General features: G+C 32.5%; 1 protein-coding gene across 2 annotated transcripts in view; it reads right to left on the bottom strand.

Annotated features, from left to right (window-relative positions):
* Nucleotides 1-17,075, bottom strand: part of KHDRBS2 (KH RNA binding domain containing, signal transduction associated 2) — a 2,078,353-nt gene that overhangs the window by 1,083,946 nt on the left and 977,332 nt on the right. For both annotated transcript variants that reach the window (XM_044063332.1, XM_044063333.1), the window contains one exon: nucleotides 1,142-1,288. In XM_044063332.1, the coding sequence (XP_043919267.1) occupies nucleotides 1,142-1,288 (147 nt within the window). The remainder of the gene's footprint in view (nucleotides 1-1,141; nucleotides 1,289-17,075) is intronic.

Here is a 17,075-nt window from a genome sequence, read left to right as displayed (position 1 = left end):
CTGGAACTGCCTCCCTTTCTGGTCTTCATTCTTACAGATGTTACCACCACAGCAGGTTGCCAGTCCAGGAACACAGTCCAGAAATACTCTTCCCATAATGGTCACCATTCCAACTACATCCAGCACCTTCAGCATCTGTGGGCAGATTTCCCCCACAGCTATACTCACACTATGATAAAGCCATCTGACCACTACAGTGATTTCAGATACAGTGAAAAACCTTATTCACCTGATATATATTCTTCTGAGGGAAGGTACACCTACCATATTAAGATGATACATTTACATATTCTTTGGATGTGGCTTGAATCTTAATAACTTCTACATTTTGTTAAAGATATTCAAAAGATATATGTGAAGACCAATTGTCACATTGTGTAAGGTCTACTGCTGTGTTATTAGAAGTACCTCTTGATTGTCCATATTTTGGATGGGCACCTCTAATTTTTTTCTCAAATTTTTGCCCAGTCCATCCCAAAATTTGAAATTATTTTGTGAAGCTGTAGGGTAATATTGCAAGCATTAATTGTCACTGATTTAGGACCCTTTCCCTAATTCATATTTGTTTTGTCTGTAACTTTGGAGGTAGAATTTGAGAGTCATGTTATGTGGTGTTATAAGACGTTGATTTGAAAGGTCGTTATTAACTATGTTAACTTTGTTAAACACAGGGGGTTAACAGTAAGAAAACTCAGCTTACTACAGATTTTTTACAGCTGCGGCAAGGTTAATGATGAAAGACAGACACAGCAGCTAAAAGCATAGCAAACATACTTATTGTAAATGACTACGACAGATATGATGTTTAATGTGACAATGTTGATGCCATTTTTCAAAAATCGGATTTTGTGTATATTGTGAGACTACATGTTCTAAAGTATTTAATCAGTGCTTCATTTATCATGGTTCCCTAAAATATGCTAAGCAGATCTTCATCTCTATGTGCTCAAATGGTCCATTATTAGTATATATAATGTAATATATTTCAATGTTACTGAAATTAAACTGTAATAATTTTTATGTATTAAGTAACCAAACATTATCATCAGACATTTGCTAGTGAAAATACATAAAGAATCACCCAACAATCATATATATCTTTAAAAGCAGGCTTAGAGAAAATTAGAAAATCAAAGCTTACTGGAACTAGAAACTTCTTCACTTCTTCTAAAGCATGACTCATCCGTGAATAGGCCTCCCCAGGCGGAGCAAACACTTCAATTAACACATGGAGCTCATCACTCAAGTGGGCATATTTTGCTTCCCCACTCTTCCTTAGTTCTTCTTCCTGAGAAAACATTGAAAGAAAAATTATATTTCAGCTGTTCCATTATCACCAAGAATATGTTATTTAGTAATAAGTCTGATTGATAAAAAGAATGTCTGATTCATGTCATAAAATCAGATTCAGGTGTGATTATTACGTCGCTGACAAACACATACACACACACACACACACACACACACACACACACACACACACACACACTTATATGGCATTATTCATGCCACTACAAACAAGCATACACAAGTTGACACTCATACACGTATTAACTCCTCCCACTCCAACATCTTCACTGAGCTTTCTTGCACAGTGACTGCTTAAATATCAGTGAATGGATGACCACCAACTTTTGAGAATATCCACTTATTCCTCTAAAAGTGATATTTTTATTCTTCTAAGCAATGTATTCTCTGAATCACTTAAGGAGTAAATCCAGAGTCCCAGGTTATGTCAGGGGGAACACTTGGCTTAGTACTTCCATTGCTCATCGGGATTGATACACTTTTTAGGTTTATATTTGCTTTGAGTATATGTGATAGTTTCCAGTACCAGGTATATGCCTCAATTTCTTCTGGATGAAGCAAAACGTAATGGCAGGACAAAGGCTCAAAATCAAGGACAGTTTTTAAATAATGATGAACATAGTTGTCAACCTTCCATCTCCAGAATATGTAACAACACCTCTAAAAATGTGAAACAAATGCCTGGCTTCATGGGATAGAGTGATGGAGCCCTTCCTATGATCCAGATGACCAGAGAGTTGCTAGCATTACAAATGCTAAAGCAGCTATGGAGGAAGGGGTGGGAAGGAAATGGTTTCCTGACTCACCCACTCAGAGGGAAGAAGTTTTTTTTTTTTGTCTATGATAAGCTACCCCCCAGCGGTGAGGTTGTGTTGCAACAATGGGACAAACTCCTGGAAAATATAAGATATCAGGGGAGGCAGACCTAAAGATCATTGCAAGCAGCGATGCTTGTGATGTCAGCAGATAACCCAATCAGCACATACCAAAACAAATCCTCAGTGGCATGCAGGGCCAGCAGATATGATGCTGCACGTTGCTCCACTCCACTGCTCTTTCCCAAACTCACCAATGGTGCAATAGTAAAGGGGGCACTTAAGGATGAATGATCCAGCTGGTTAGCTGACAGTCAGTAGAGGGGGACATGGAAAGGTGGAAAAAACAATGAGAAACAAATGAACAAAATGTGTTAGCCTATTAACAGCTTAAACTTGGAAGCACAGAGGATGGGTAAAATGTGTTACTTTATGCCTATTCAACTCTTTTGTTGAACACCCCAATAATTACATATACTAACTCCGAGACTGTACAATTACTGGGGATAGGGAATGTTCCCCATACCATGAAGTTGTCAACCTCACACACCTTTCACCATCTATCTGCCTTGACCAAATGATGTTAACATAGTTGTTCTTTCAATTAACTGGCAGCAACCCATATATATCTGTATGTATATATAGATTTTATATATATATATATATATATATATATATATATATATATATATATATATATATCTGTGTATGTGCATGTACATATATATATATATATATATATATATATATATATATATATACACACACACACACACACACACACACACACACAGAGATTAGATATAGATAAAGACAATGCAGTTAAAATGAACTAGCCAAGCAAAGCAGAATGATTTTGCCCACTGATGTTATCAGTGCAATACAGAAACACAACACTTTATAATTTAAATATCTTTCATTTAAAGCAACAGCAGCCTCCAAAATATAGCTGCTTAAACAAAATGTATATGAAGTTGTTTAAATCTTCACTTTAAAAAACATTCACAGTAATACAATCAAAACCAACCAAAATACATACCTTTACCAGTATTCATTTAAACCTGGTCTATACATAGCTCCCAGGTTGATAGCTTCTCCTTACAATCCAATAATTGATGTTTAGATAAAAAAGATGCCTTTACCCTGACAGTATCCAAACCTTCCTTATTTGTTTAAGCAGCTATATTTTGGAGGATGTTGTTGCTTTAAATGAATGATATTTAAATTATGAACTGTTGTGTTTCTGTATTGCAGTGGTGATGCCGGTGAACAAAACCAGTCTGCTTGCTTGGCTGGTTACTTTTAACTACTTTGTTTCTGGTACAGTAAATTGAATTGGGTGTATTTATTCTGTGTGCTGGACATTTTTGGAGTGAATATTCATGTTAGTCCGTGACCCATTTACAATTTAGGTAACCAGTTGTGTTGTGGTTTTATATATATACATCTATATATATATATATATATATATATATATATATATATATATATATATATATATATATATATATATATATATATATATATATATATATGTATGTATGTGTGTGTTAACATTAGTTCCTTAAAGTTTTTCATATACATTTACGCAACCATGCAGGTAGAAAGTTCATGTTGCCATTTTCTCTGCTGTTCTGTAACATTCAGTGCTTTAGAAATACACTTGAGACTTGTACTTTTTTTTAATAAAATGACAGCATTCATGCTTCAGAATTCCCTCATTCAGATTCATAGCTGTTGTCTTACCAACAGTAAATTAGAATCCTGTATTGAATTTGAACGTTGAAAATTGCCAATTAAGTGTCTTATTAATTAAAGTTTATGGTAATGCAAATGACATTTTCTAAGTTAAGTTCAGTATTCATCTATTAAATCTCATCAAAGATGAATTAATAATTAATGATGGTCAATATTAAATACATAATTAAGCTCTGCCAATTACTTGCTAGTAAAGAATGTCAAGAAATGTAGGAAAAGTGAAAATGCTTGTGTGATAAAATGCCATGTATTATAAAGTTCTTGAATCAAGGTCTTTTTAAAATGTTATAATACCCAATAACTAAAAGAGAACAACAGCAGAGATAGCTCAAGGCTTTTAGTATAACACCTATACAAAAGTAGAATTGAAATAAATCATTTAGGTGGCAAATACCAGTTTTGGCCAGGGAAAGTAACATATGCTGTCCATCCATGGTAATGTTATACATTATCAACAATTTTAAAGATTAACAGATTAAATAGACACAATATAAACAGTGAACTAAAACATAATTTTTTTGAATTTCATAGTATAACTTCTTTTAATCTCAGACTTATGGACTCTAAGATGTGCTGGAACAAAGCACATCACAAATCACAAGAAATAAAAATAAGGTGTGTCTATAAGGGTCTATAAGTGATAGACAAACACCCTCCTCTGTAAGAAAATTCGATTGGAATTCATGGAATGCATGGAGTATAGACAGAGGCAGACAACAAAATACCATCTTAAGAGATTTATTAATTCCCTTCCTGAGGAAGGCAGGGCTAGAATATTTGACATCTCCCTTGAGAGGAATTTTGTCTCCACAAACTAGCAGCCCAATAGGCACCAAGGAAGGGTTTCCCCTGACACCACGGACTAAACTTCCTCAAATTGATAAAATCCTTATTCTTCTACTCTGCTTCATATAGATGTCCATGGGGCTTCCTCTACTTAGACTTGCAAACAGTGAGAATCCCTAATTTTAACCACCTCCGTCTTCAAGGCACCAACTGGTCTGGTTAACACTTGTGCCAAAGTTTTTAGAATGCGCTGAATGGCTGAGAACACCTGCTAGCATAACAGATTTGTAGCCTAGCAAATTCTCTGCATTAAGTGCTATTATACCATGATCCCCCCAAAACGTGCATACTGATTGGCCAGCGTGCCCGTTGTAAATCGAGTTATACTAATGGAAAAAGGTCCGGTCGCCTGGACTTTTTTCCATTAGTATAACTCGTTTTTTTAAAACACTGTCTCGCTATGTTAAATGGGTTTAACATAGCGAGACAGCTTTAAAATAATTTTAAATTTTAAATGCAGGGCTTGTCCATGATTTATACTCAGGACCTCTCACACCCAAAGCAAGAATTATACCCCTAGACCAACAAGTCACCCCCATAAAACAGCTCAACAGCCATCATGGCATGCTAGCAACTCCCCTCACTTTCCCTCTAAATATACCATAAGCCTGATTTTCTCTGACTTAATATTGTAATTCCTGTTTGTATTATATTAACCTACCTTTAATTTCTCTAAAAAATGGCTAAAATTTCTCTAATTATTAATTAATTCTTGTTCAGCATATATCTATTCTTAACCAATGTTCTCATATTATGTCTAATTTGGTATAATTATTTAAAGTGCAGTTGTTCTGTATTATTTTTAAATATTGTACAATTATTGTTTTCAAAATGTTTTATACTTTGGACCTTGTCACCCTGGGCTGCTGAGTACACTTTTTTATTTGTTTAAAAGTTTTGTCCATAGCTGAAGATTTCATATTGTTATCTATAAAGTATATAATAAGTTCTGTACATGAATATGATTTCAGTATAACTATGTTTTTTTTTTTTACTTTGTTATATGAATGTCGGATTTTAAATGCATATCTATTAATATTAATGCATTGAATAATCCAGTAAAGAGGGGAAGTCTGTTCAATTACTTGCATTTACATAAAGCTAAAATAGTATTTTTACAGGAAACACATTTACTTAATAATGTTGCAAATAAACTATCATTAAAGGCTTATTTGGTTTTGGCAGGTTCTGGCTTTCAAGCTAAAAGAATATGCACCATCATTTTATGGAAGAACTCACCAGTAATGCCTAAAGTAAAAGAGGGTCTATATTATAACAGCGGATGCTTAAAATAGCGAACGCTGTATAACAGACCATTAAAAACTGAAACACCAAAATGCCAAACACACAGAACAGCAACTTTTTACACAGTGAAAAAAAGCGCTGCTTTTGAAAAAAAAAAACAAATAGAAAATAAAGTTGGAGGCTTCACCACCTACATCCCCCTACTTAAATATACTAACTCCGAGATTGCACCACAGTGGAGTCAATGGCAAAGTCACAAAAATGGCCCAGTGATTTTTTTTTCCCTGGGAAAAAAAACGCTGTTCTGTGTGTTCGGGATTTTGCAGTTTCGATTTAAAATGGTCAATCAAACAGTGTTCACTATTTTAAGTGTTCACTGATATTATAGGGAACCATAAAATATACCTATGTTGACAAAAATGGTATGTTAAGCATTGTTATAACTGAGTAGAACAGAAAAATATATACATTGGTGAACTCTTATTGCATTCCAGGAGTTGGAGCTAAAGATGCAAAAAATTACTTAGACACTATAGCCTATTACATGAAAGGTTATAATGGCTGACAATTTTAATTTTATTTTATCAGACAAAGATTCTACTGCAGATAGAAAGCTGAGAATCACATCTTAATCAAACACTAATTTTGTAAATCACTTTACTCACTTCAATGTATCCATTATTCATATAGATATGGATCACAATCAAATACTGATTAACATTTTTGTCTCAAACAAGTTATCATATTTTTCATGTCCATTATTTGACCATAATGCTATAATCTTTAGAATTATTTTAAAAACTGACAATTTAGTACATCACAGGAGATTATCAGCATACATTATTAAAATAAAAGGATTCAAGGATTGGTATTTTAAAGAGATGAAAAATGTCCTAGAAATAAACATGAATGCTGAAGTATCTGACATTGTCTTGTGGGATTCCCTAAAGGCTTACTTAAATGGAAGAGTTACGAGCTTGTGTATTAGTAAATCAAGAGAATGGGACAATTATATTCACAGGGCATTTATTACACCTGATAAACTAGCCAAATTCAATTTACTTGATAAATCCATTTGTTGGAGATGTTCTTTAAACTGTAAAGCTGATTGGTCTCATATATTTTTTGATTGTATTAATATAAAAAAATTCTGGGAAGAAATAACTATTTTTCTCCAAGCTATCATCACAGATACCTTTATTTTAACCAACTCTTTAGTCCTCTTAAATGTTAATGATACTATTGGAATGAATAAAAAAGATCTATACCTACTTTGGTCCATACTAGCTGTGGCAAGGAAACGTATAACTAGATAGTCGAAGTCTTCACAAGAACCTATGCTGGAAGAATTCTTGAGATTGATGGAAGAAACAGCGACATTAGAAATAAGGTGAAGAAATTGAGAATTTCACCTAAAACATGGACAAACAATCCTTGGGAAAAAATTTTTAACTCTTATTGAGACATTAAACATGAACCCTAAATAATTAATCTGTAACTTTATACTTTATTAATTGAATATTATAAATTGTTACTAATTTCATATATTTTATTAATTTTTTCCCTCCTTTGTTCAGGTCAAATGTACATAGTGTATATAAAGGTTTATAATACTTGTTTATTGATGATTGTATTGTTAAACATTATATTATTTGGAAAATACAAATTATTTGAAAAAAGAGAATGGGACAATGAATTCTAGATGCTACAGCCCAAATAGATGCACTAAAGTTAAATCTAAAACCAAATAGCATTATCCATCAGTGTGAACTTAAAAACTTAAAAACAAAATATGCTGAAATTCTAAATCATAAAGTTTCAATAAACCTGGAAAATCTTAAACTTCAGGCATATTCATTAAATCATTTAAGCTTCCTTAAACTTGCATGTAGGTCAAAGAGAATAATTAAAGTAAATCATATCAAAGAAATTATAACACACATAAATAAAAAAGAAAAAACAGATATTAAAAGTATTACTGAGGGCTTTAAAATATTTTATGAAAATATAAATAATACAAATAACCTAGATAATCATAATAGAGTTGAAACTTTTCTAACTGAAAATATAAATAATAAAATAACAAGTGAACAAATAATAAAATGATAGACCATATGCTTTAACAGAAATAAAAGATCAAATAAAAAAGTTAAAAAATAATATGCTGGGCTTAGATGATCTTATATCAGAACTATATAAAATACTGCAGATTATACAGTTAAAATATTAGATAATGTATGTAGAGAAATAACAACTGCTGATGTCCCCCCATCATGGAAATATTCCCTTATATCACTTATTTTAAAAAAAGACAAGGATCCTGCAAAGTGTTCATCATACAGACCCATTTTACTTTTAAATGTGGACTATAAGTTGTTCATGTCCATTCTAGCTAATGGAATTAATCTACTTATACCTATGCTAATTAACAGTGATCACACTAGGTTTATTTTAAATAGACAAATACAGGTTAACTTAATAAGAATGCATACATTAATAGATTATGCAAATAAAAATAAAAATAACTTTCTATCATTAGTATCGATTTAGATAAGGCTTTTGGCTCAGTTAATTGGTTGTACCTATATAATTTCTCACCTGAGCTAATCGCATTAATTTCTAAGTTATACAATAACTCTTGTGCTTATGTTAAAATAGGTTCTTTTCTTTCTAATTCCTTTAGCTTACAAAACGGCACTAAGCAAGGCTGTCCATTATTAAAACCTTTTCTTTTTGCATTAACTATAGAACCCTTTGTTGATAGTGTTAGATCCAATAGGTATATTAATGGTATCATAATAAAAGATTTCAAACTAAAGATTCAAGTCCTTGCTGATATTTTACTAAAAATAGGAAATATGGGAAAATCATTAAAATGCATAATTAGTTCTATGAGTCAATTTGAAGAAATCTCAAAATTAAGATTTAATCATAATAAAACAGTTTATTAATTAATAAAAAAAATAAACATTCATGCAAAAATGTTCTAAATTCAATTGGAATAACAATCAAATGAAATACCTTGGTAGACCATTATGTCTTATAGTAAAGAAATTGTATAAACTTTCAACAGGCTGTTGATAAAATTTTATGTTTAGTCACAAATTGGAACACATTTCTCTTTACGATGGAAGAGCAATTAATGCTTATTAAGATGGTAATTCTCGCTAAAATATTATTTGTCTTACACTCTTTAGTACTATTCCCACCCCCCCCCCAAAAAAAATGATGAAGATAAATAATATTCTACTTATTTTTTTGTCATCCTAATAAATGAAGAGTTTTCTTTGATTGGCACACAAAAGGTTGGGATAATGGTGGAATAGGATTCCTGATATTCAGTTCTGTGCTACTTCAACAATTGTAAAAGTTATAGCATTGTGGATAAAGTCACCTTATTATTCAAAAAGGAAACAAATACATCAAAAATATAAGTAAATAATAAGTATATTACAAAGAGTTATAAATAAATAGTTCCTAATTGTTTTACCTGGTTATTAAAAGATTTTTGTGTAAATGGAATTACACCCTCTCCACAAATCCCCTATTTAAATAACATAAATTCCTATTTCAAAAAGTTCACATAATCTAACCATTGTGTTAAAGTCTTAATATGTTCTATGTTTCCAATTGCTTATACAAATGACAGCTTAGAAACTCATGACTTCAATAAAATGATAGTATTGAAACAAGAAAGCAGCTTAATGTATTGGCATCAATTCTTAAATTGTACTGACATATATAGTATTGAAAAATTTATGGTCCAAATACAATCATGACTCTGAGAATTGGTTACTTTTACAAATATTTAGAGACTTTGTGAACACAGAGATAAATAAGATATTTATCCTAGTTAAGAAATCATCCCCTAAATTATTGGAATTATTAATAAATATCAATAATAATGCATTGAAAAATAAATCATACTTGTAATAAATTTATAAAATTCTTACATTAGATTTCACATATGTAGACTATTCCTATTGAAATTATACCTTCAATATAATAATGAAGGCTTCTCTGAAGAATACAAAAATTAAAATCTACAGATAAAAGCATATCTTCATTATACTGGAACATTTTCAGTTGAAAATTATTACACAGTACTTTTGTCACTCTTAACAAAATTACAATTATAACCAAACAACGAACCCAAACAATTCTAGCAAACAATAGAAAAAGTAGAAACAAACTGGAAGCAGTGGTGGTACAGGATTCAAAATCCACCTTTATTCCAAATGCATAAAACCAGATTTAGCACTTTCATCTTTTAAAAAGAAAGACATATCAGAACCTTTATTTCTTCCATTAAAAACATTTAAATACTAGAACCTACTTCAGAGATTAAGGACACACCGTTAAAATTTGCTGTTGAGTGTCCCAACTGATATTTAAAAATATATACATATACCAAAATTTAGATTAACATTTCACAAACATTACCCTGCATTTCTAAAAAAAAATTTCAAAAAACTAGATAAAAACACATATATTACATAGAATATACCATTAACTACATTTTCCTTGATCTATCTTTCAGTTCACTAGCAATGGAAATGTTCTCATTTAACCCGGGGGGGGGAGGTTGTGGCATCCATACTTAACTGCCATCACATTGCCAAATGATATAATTTATTTTTCCAGTCCCCTTGGTATACCTGAATGGAAAGCTGTTCCACTATAAAAATGTGAATTTTGTGAAATTAATACATATCATAGAGTGTCTTGCTAATGCACTTTTATTATCACCTTTAGAGATACTATTAACATGTTGATATATTCTCTTATTAAGTGCATTATTGTTTTTTCCGATGTAAAATGCCTCACAGGTGTTACATACTGCAAAGTAAATAATTTTATCTGAAAAACAGCTAAATTTCCCACCTTTTGTGTATCTCTGAATATTTTCTCTAAGATGCCCATTGTAGTTAATGTTAATAAAACTACACTGATTACATCTACCACAACACCTAGTTGCTAGAAATGTGTTGTGGTGTTGATTAAGGGGTCTTTTGAAAATATTTTTCATGTTATTCTTCTTTTTGTAGATGAATTTTGGGGTATGACTACCCAACTTTTTCGTGCTCGCATCACAACTCAGTATATGCCAGTTTTTAACAATAATGTTCTCTATGTTTTTTGCATCTACTGAATAGTGCAAAACCATGTTCATAGACCCACAAAAAATGTTTATATGTGTTCCCCATTTTATGTTCTATTTTGTTACTACCATATTTTATAATAGGGCCATAAATCCCCTTTCTTTCTCTTAATACAAACTCTTCCATCTCATTGAGTAACTGCCTAGGATAATCATGCTCCAAAAACATGTTTTTAAGAAGAAAAACTCATCTGCACACACATCATCATCAGATGTAAGCCTTGATACTCGAATAAATTGGCTTTTCACAATGCCACTTTTTTTGTGATAAGGATGACAACTTGAGAAAAATAAAAAGGTATTACAATAGGTGGGTTTTCTGTAAATTCTACTCCCTGTGTTTGATCAAGAACACTGATGTCCAAATAATTAATGGCTACAGAGTCAATTCAGTGTGTGAACTGTAAAAAATCAGTACTTGTTTCTAACTGCCTTAAAAACATATAAATTCATCTATGTTACCCTGCCAGACAATAAATAGATTGTCCAAATATCTAAAATATGCCTTGTAAAGCTTGAACAAAGGTAGCACAAAAGCAATATCCAACTCCCATTTAAGTAATACCCCACTGACAAACAGGGGGGCACATATTGCTCCCATTGCAACCCCCGAGCTTTGTTTATAAAATTCATCACAAAATACCAAAAAGTTATTGTTCAAAACAATGTCAATGAATTCTTGAATTAGCATCAAGTCATTTTCAGACACCCCACCAAATCTTTTGACAATGTCATTAAACCAGCTAAGACCAGTTTCATGGGGAATAACAGAGAAAAGGTTTTTGATATCACATGTAATGAGCAAACAATTTGTGCTATCTATAGTCCTCAATTTCTCCAAAAAATCCCATGAATCTCATACAATATGGTGAAAGGGATGATAGATGTTCTTCAATGTTACATCTATGTATTTAGCCAATGGCTCTGTGATAGAACCTGCTGATGTAACCACTGCTCGCAGGGGTGGATCATTAATGTCAGAATGTAATTTAGGTATACCAAAAATCCTAGAAATTGTGGGCTCTTTCACCATTAAAAAATTGTATAAATCCATGGAAATATTGACAAACAACAGAAGCGCATCCAAGGCCACTTTAATGGCCCTATATGCAATGTTTATCTCATTAAGGGACACGTGTATACACTGGTGTCACTCAAATGTTTTAACATTCAGCCTTGGTAGTCCAAATTATACATAATGATCAAGCCCCCACTTTATCTGGTCGCATGCATTTGATTTCTTTGTCATTTGTAATAGCTGATAGTACAGATTTTTCTTCGGGGGAAAGATTATAAAACCAATAATTATTTTTCATTTGTAGTGTGTCCCGGATCTCCCTTTCACACACTCGTTCAAATGTCTGAACAACAGGGTGAAAGGGTGGGTTGATAACACTTTTGCACTTTAATACATCTATATTTGTTTTGTGGTGTTTTCATTTCCAGCGAATAATAAATCTGAATTTAATTGTTGAGTAAACAACTTTAAATCAACAAGGGTATGCTCAACATTAGCTCTACTAGAGGGTATAAAATTAAAACCCTTCAAAAATAATTTATGATGTATTGGTTCAATATTTAATTCAGTAAAATTGTATATTTTAAATTGTTTGAATTCTGTAATATTCACCGTACTTGTTGTTCCTTCATGTATGGTGTGCTTCATCATCTCCATCTCTGATAATTCTGTTGTTCTGTTGCCTGTACTGAGTAAAGCCCGTGGAACTGCTCCTCAAGTGTACAAAGTTATTGGTCGTCATTTTTCTGTTCTGTTGGTTGGCTATCCATTTTGAATGCCTCGGTCCTCCGTTGTCTAAAGAGACTGCTGCTTGCTGTTGTTGTGCATCATTCCCCCTATCCTGTATCCCTTCATTAAAGTTTTTGTTGTTAATATATGGGGAATATAGTTTTGGGTGCACTGTTTTGTTAGAGTAATCTATGTCGCCCTGCACCAGTTTATTTACTTTTTTATCCTTTAGTGAATTGATTTTATTATCCACCTTTTGAAAGGTTGCCACATACCCATTTTTGTACAGTGGATAAACCAGATCTTGTGTGAAAGAGGACACCAGTTTCTGTACTGAATCCTTCAGTTCCTGTAGGTGTCTCTCATTTTCCTTGATGATAATCTTCATCATGTCAATACCGGTACGTTCGAAGAACTCTAACAATTCATAGTAGAAAACACTGTCCGGTATTACCCCCTGGGGGTATTTCCACACTCGTAGGCCTTTCGACACATCCCCTTTGAGTACTTTCAGCTAAAAAACTGTTGTCCAACTATACTGATTTGTATTTGTGCAACTGTTTTTCTAGTTGCTGAATCTGTTCCGGTACTGTTGAATTATGGTCATTACCATTAGTTACACAGTTCGTGTTGATAAACGTTAATGTGGTATCCAGCCAGTTATTAATTTGAGAGCTATTAACATATTCTCTCGGAACATTGCTCTCATCTGATTCCACGTTCTCATTGCTGTTACCTAGGACATTACCAGTTTCTGTATTTTGCATGACATTTTTATTCAAAAGTTCCTTACAAATGAGGTTGGTGACCTGTTGTGTTATTTGTTGGGTCATCTGTTGAATAAGCAGGGTAAGATCGATGTTACCAGTGAAGGTATTAGGGAATAAATCCTGCGAACTTTCCGCTGCCATGTTGTTGTGTATCCGTAATTGTAAAGCAAACTAGAACCAAACAATGGATCCAAACAATTCCAGAAAACAATAGTAAAAGTAGAAGCAAACTGGAAGCAGTGGTGGTACAGGATTCAAAATCCACCTTTATTCCAAATGCATAAAACCAGGTTTAGTGCTTTCATCTTTTTACAAGAAAGACGTCATCAGAACCTTTATTTCTTCCATTAAAAACATTTAAATACTAGAACCTATGTCTAAGATTAAGGACAGACCCTCAAAATCCACTGTTGAGTGTTCCAACTGGTATTTAAAAATATATACATATACCAAAATTTAGATTAACATTTCACAAACATTACCTTGCATTTCTAAAAAAACTATACCATGAACTAAATTTTCTTCGACCTGTCTTTCAGTTCACTAGCAATGGAAATGTTCTCATTTAACCGGGGATTGTGGCATAAAAGTTATTGTTCAAAACAATGTCAATGAATTCATGAATTAGCATCAAGTCATTTTTCAGACACTCCACCAAATCTTTTGACAATGTCATTAAACCAATTAAGACCATATAGAATATAGATAGCAAAAATTGTTTACTCATTACATGTGATATCAAAAACCTTTTCTTTGTTATTCCCCATGAAACTTGTCTTAATTGGTTTAATGACATTGTCAAAAGATTTGGTGGGGGTGTCTGAAAATGACGATGCTAATTCAAGAATTCATTGACATTGTTTTGAGCAATAACTTTTTGTTTTTTGATGAATTATATAAACAAAGCTCGGGGATCGAAATGGGAGCAATATGTGCCCCCTGTTTGCCAATGGGGTATTACTTAAATGGAAGTTGGATATTGTTTTTGTGTTACCTTTGTTCAAGCTTTGCAAGGCATATTTTAGATATTTGGATGCTCTATTTATTGTCTGGCAGGGTAACATAGAAGAATTTAACATGTTTTTAAGGCAATTAGAAACAAGTACTGATTATTTACATTTCACACACTGTATTGACTCTGTAGCCATTAATTATTTAGACATCAGTGTTTCTCAATCAAACACAGGGAGTTTTTTAACTAGAATTTACAGAAATCCCACCTATTGTAATACCTTTTTATATTTCTCAAGTTGTCATCCTTATCACCAAAAAAGGGGCATTGTGAAAATCCAATTTATTCGAGCATCAAGGCTTACATCTGATGATGATGTGTGTGCAGAGGAGTTTTTCTTGTTAAAAAACATGTTTTTGGAGCATGATTATCCTAAGCAGTTACTCGATGAGATGGAAGAGTTGGTATTAAGAGAAAGAAAGGGCATTTATGGCCCTATTATAAAATATGGTAGTATCAAAATAGAACATGAAATGGGGAACACATATAAAAATTGTTATGGGTCTACCAACATGGTTTTGCACTATTCAGTGGATGCGAAAAACATAGAGAACATTATTGCTAAAAACTGGCATATACTGAGTTGTGATGACAGCATAAAACAGTTGGGTAGCCATACCCCAAAATCCATCTACAAAAAAAAGAATAACATGAAACATATTTTAGAAAGATGCCTTAATCAACACCACAGCGCATTTTCAACAACTAGGTGTTGTGGTAGATGTAATCAGTGTAGTTTTATTAACATTAACTACAATGAACATCTTAGAGAAAATATTCAGAGATGCACAAAAGGTGGGAAATTTAGCTGTTTTTCAGATAAAATTAATTACTTTGCAGTATGTGACACCTGTGAGGCGTTTTACATTGGAAAAAACAATAATGCACTTAAGAGAATATATCAACATGTTTATAGTATCTCTAAAGATGATAATAAAAGTACATTAGCAAGACACTCTATGATATGTAGTAATTTCACAAAATTCACATTTTTTGTAGTGGAACAGCTCTCCATTCAGGTATACCCAGGGGATTGGAAAAATAAATTATATCATTTGGAAATGTTATGGCAGTTAAGGATGGATGCTACAACACCCCCCCCCTCCCCAGGTTAAATGAGAACATTTCCATTGCTAGTGAACTGAAAGACAGATCAAGGAAAATTTAGTTCATGGTACATTCTATGTAATACATGTGTTTTTATCTAGTTTTTTTAAAGTTTTTTTAGAAATGCAGGGTAATGTTTGTGAAATGTTAATCTAAATTTTGGTATATGTATATATTTTAAATATCAGTTAGAACACTCAACAGCATATTTTGAGGGTGTGTCCTTAATCTATGATGTAGGTTCTAGTATTTAAATGTTTTAAACAGAAGAAATAATGGTTCGGATGATGTCTTTCTTGTAAAAAGACGAAACCGCTAAACTTGGTTTTATGCATTTGGAATAAAGTTGGATTTTGAATCCTGTACCACCGCTGCTTCCAGTTTTTTTCTACTTAAATTACAATTATATACAAATCAAATAGAACTAAATGCTGGAGATGTGATTTTGAAATAATAGCTGATTAGTAGCATATGGTATATGAATGTGAAGTCATCTCCCCTTTTTTGGAAAAAAACGAATAACTTAATTCAAGCTTTGTGGTCAGGTAGATGTAATATTTCTAAACCTTTAGTTTTATTTAATGTTCTGTTTCCTGAGATAACTCCAAAATACAAGTGCCTCTTCTTTGCTCTACTTCTGCTATGGTTAGAAAAGTAATTACTAAAATATGGAAAAGTTAAGTTAGCCCCTGTAGTGTTGAATTGATTAGTATGGTAAATACTGTTTGCAGTAGAACATTGCATATTATAAAGATGAAAACTTCTAATATTACACATTTATTTATTTATATTTTTTAACCGGGTAGTGTTTGACTGGGCCCATTAGCCCATTTTCAGGAGAGATGCTGGGAGAAAAGCTCCAGACAAACTACATTACAGCAAATACAAGCAAAAAAACAATTAAGACTGCAGTAGTTAATAAACCACAATACAACAGTACAGTAGTTAATAAGTCATAGAACATTAGTACAATAATCGAGGATGCTATACAAAACAGATTTCTCGGAGGACAATAATACAAATGTAGTTGTGCCCACAAGTTTATCTGATATTCTAATCAGAACTTTACTAGCAAAAGGTGAAGACAGCTGTAGTAGTTTGAGGTGAAGGACAGTGCAGAATTGTGAAGACAATGGGAAGGTGTTATACTGGTGAAATACAGGAGCATAGCCAGTTGCTGGTTCGATATTCTTTTAGTTTTTTTTTTTTTTTGAAAAAAGAGATGTCAGTGTTTTTTTGGATGTGCTGAGGTAGTGTGTTCCAGACTTTGGCTATGTTATTGGCATAGAGGGAGTCACCATGGTAG

The sequence above is a fragment of the Protopterus annectens genome, chromosome 2.part1, assembly GCF_019279795.1.
Source record: "Protopterus annectens isolate FY-2018-M chromosome 2.part1, PAN1.0, whole genome shotgun sequence".
Classification (NCBI taxonomy): Eukaryota; Metazoa; Chordata; order Ceratodontiformes; family Protopteridae; genus Protopterus; species Protopterus annectens.
The sequence above is the reverse complement of the archived record's forward strand: the minus strand, read 5'-3'. Positions and strand labels throughout refer to the sequence as shown.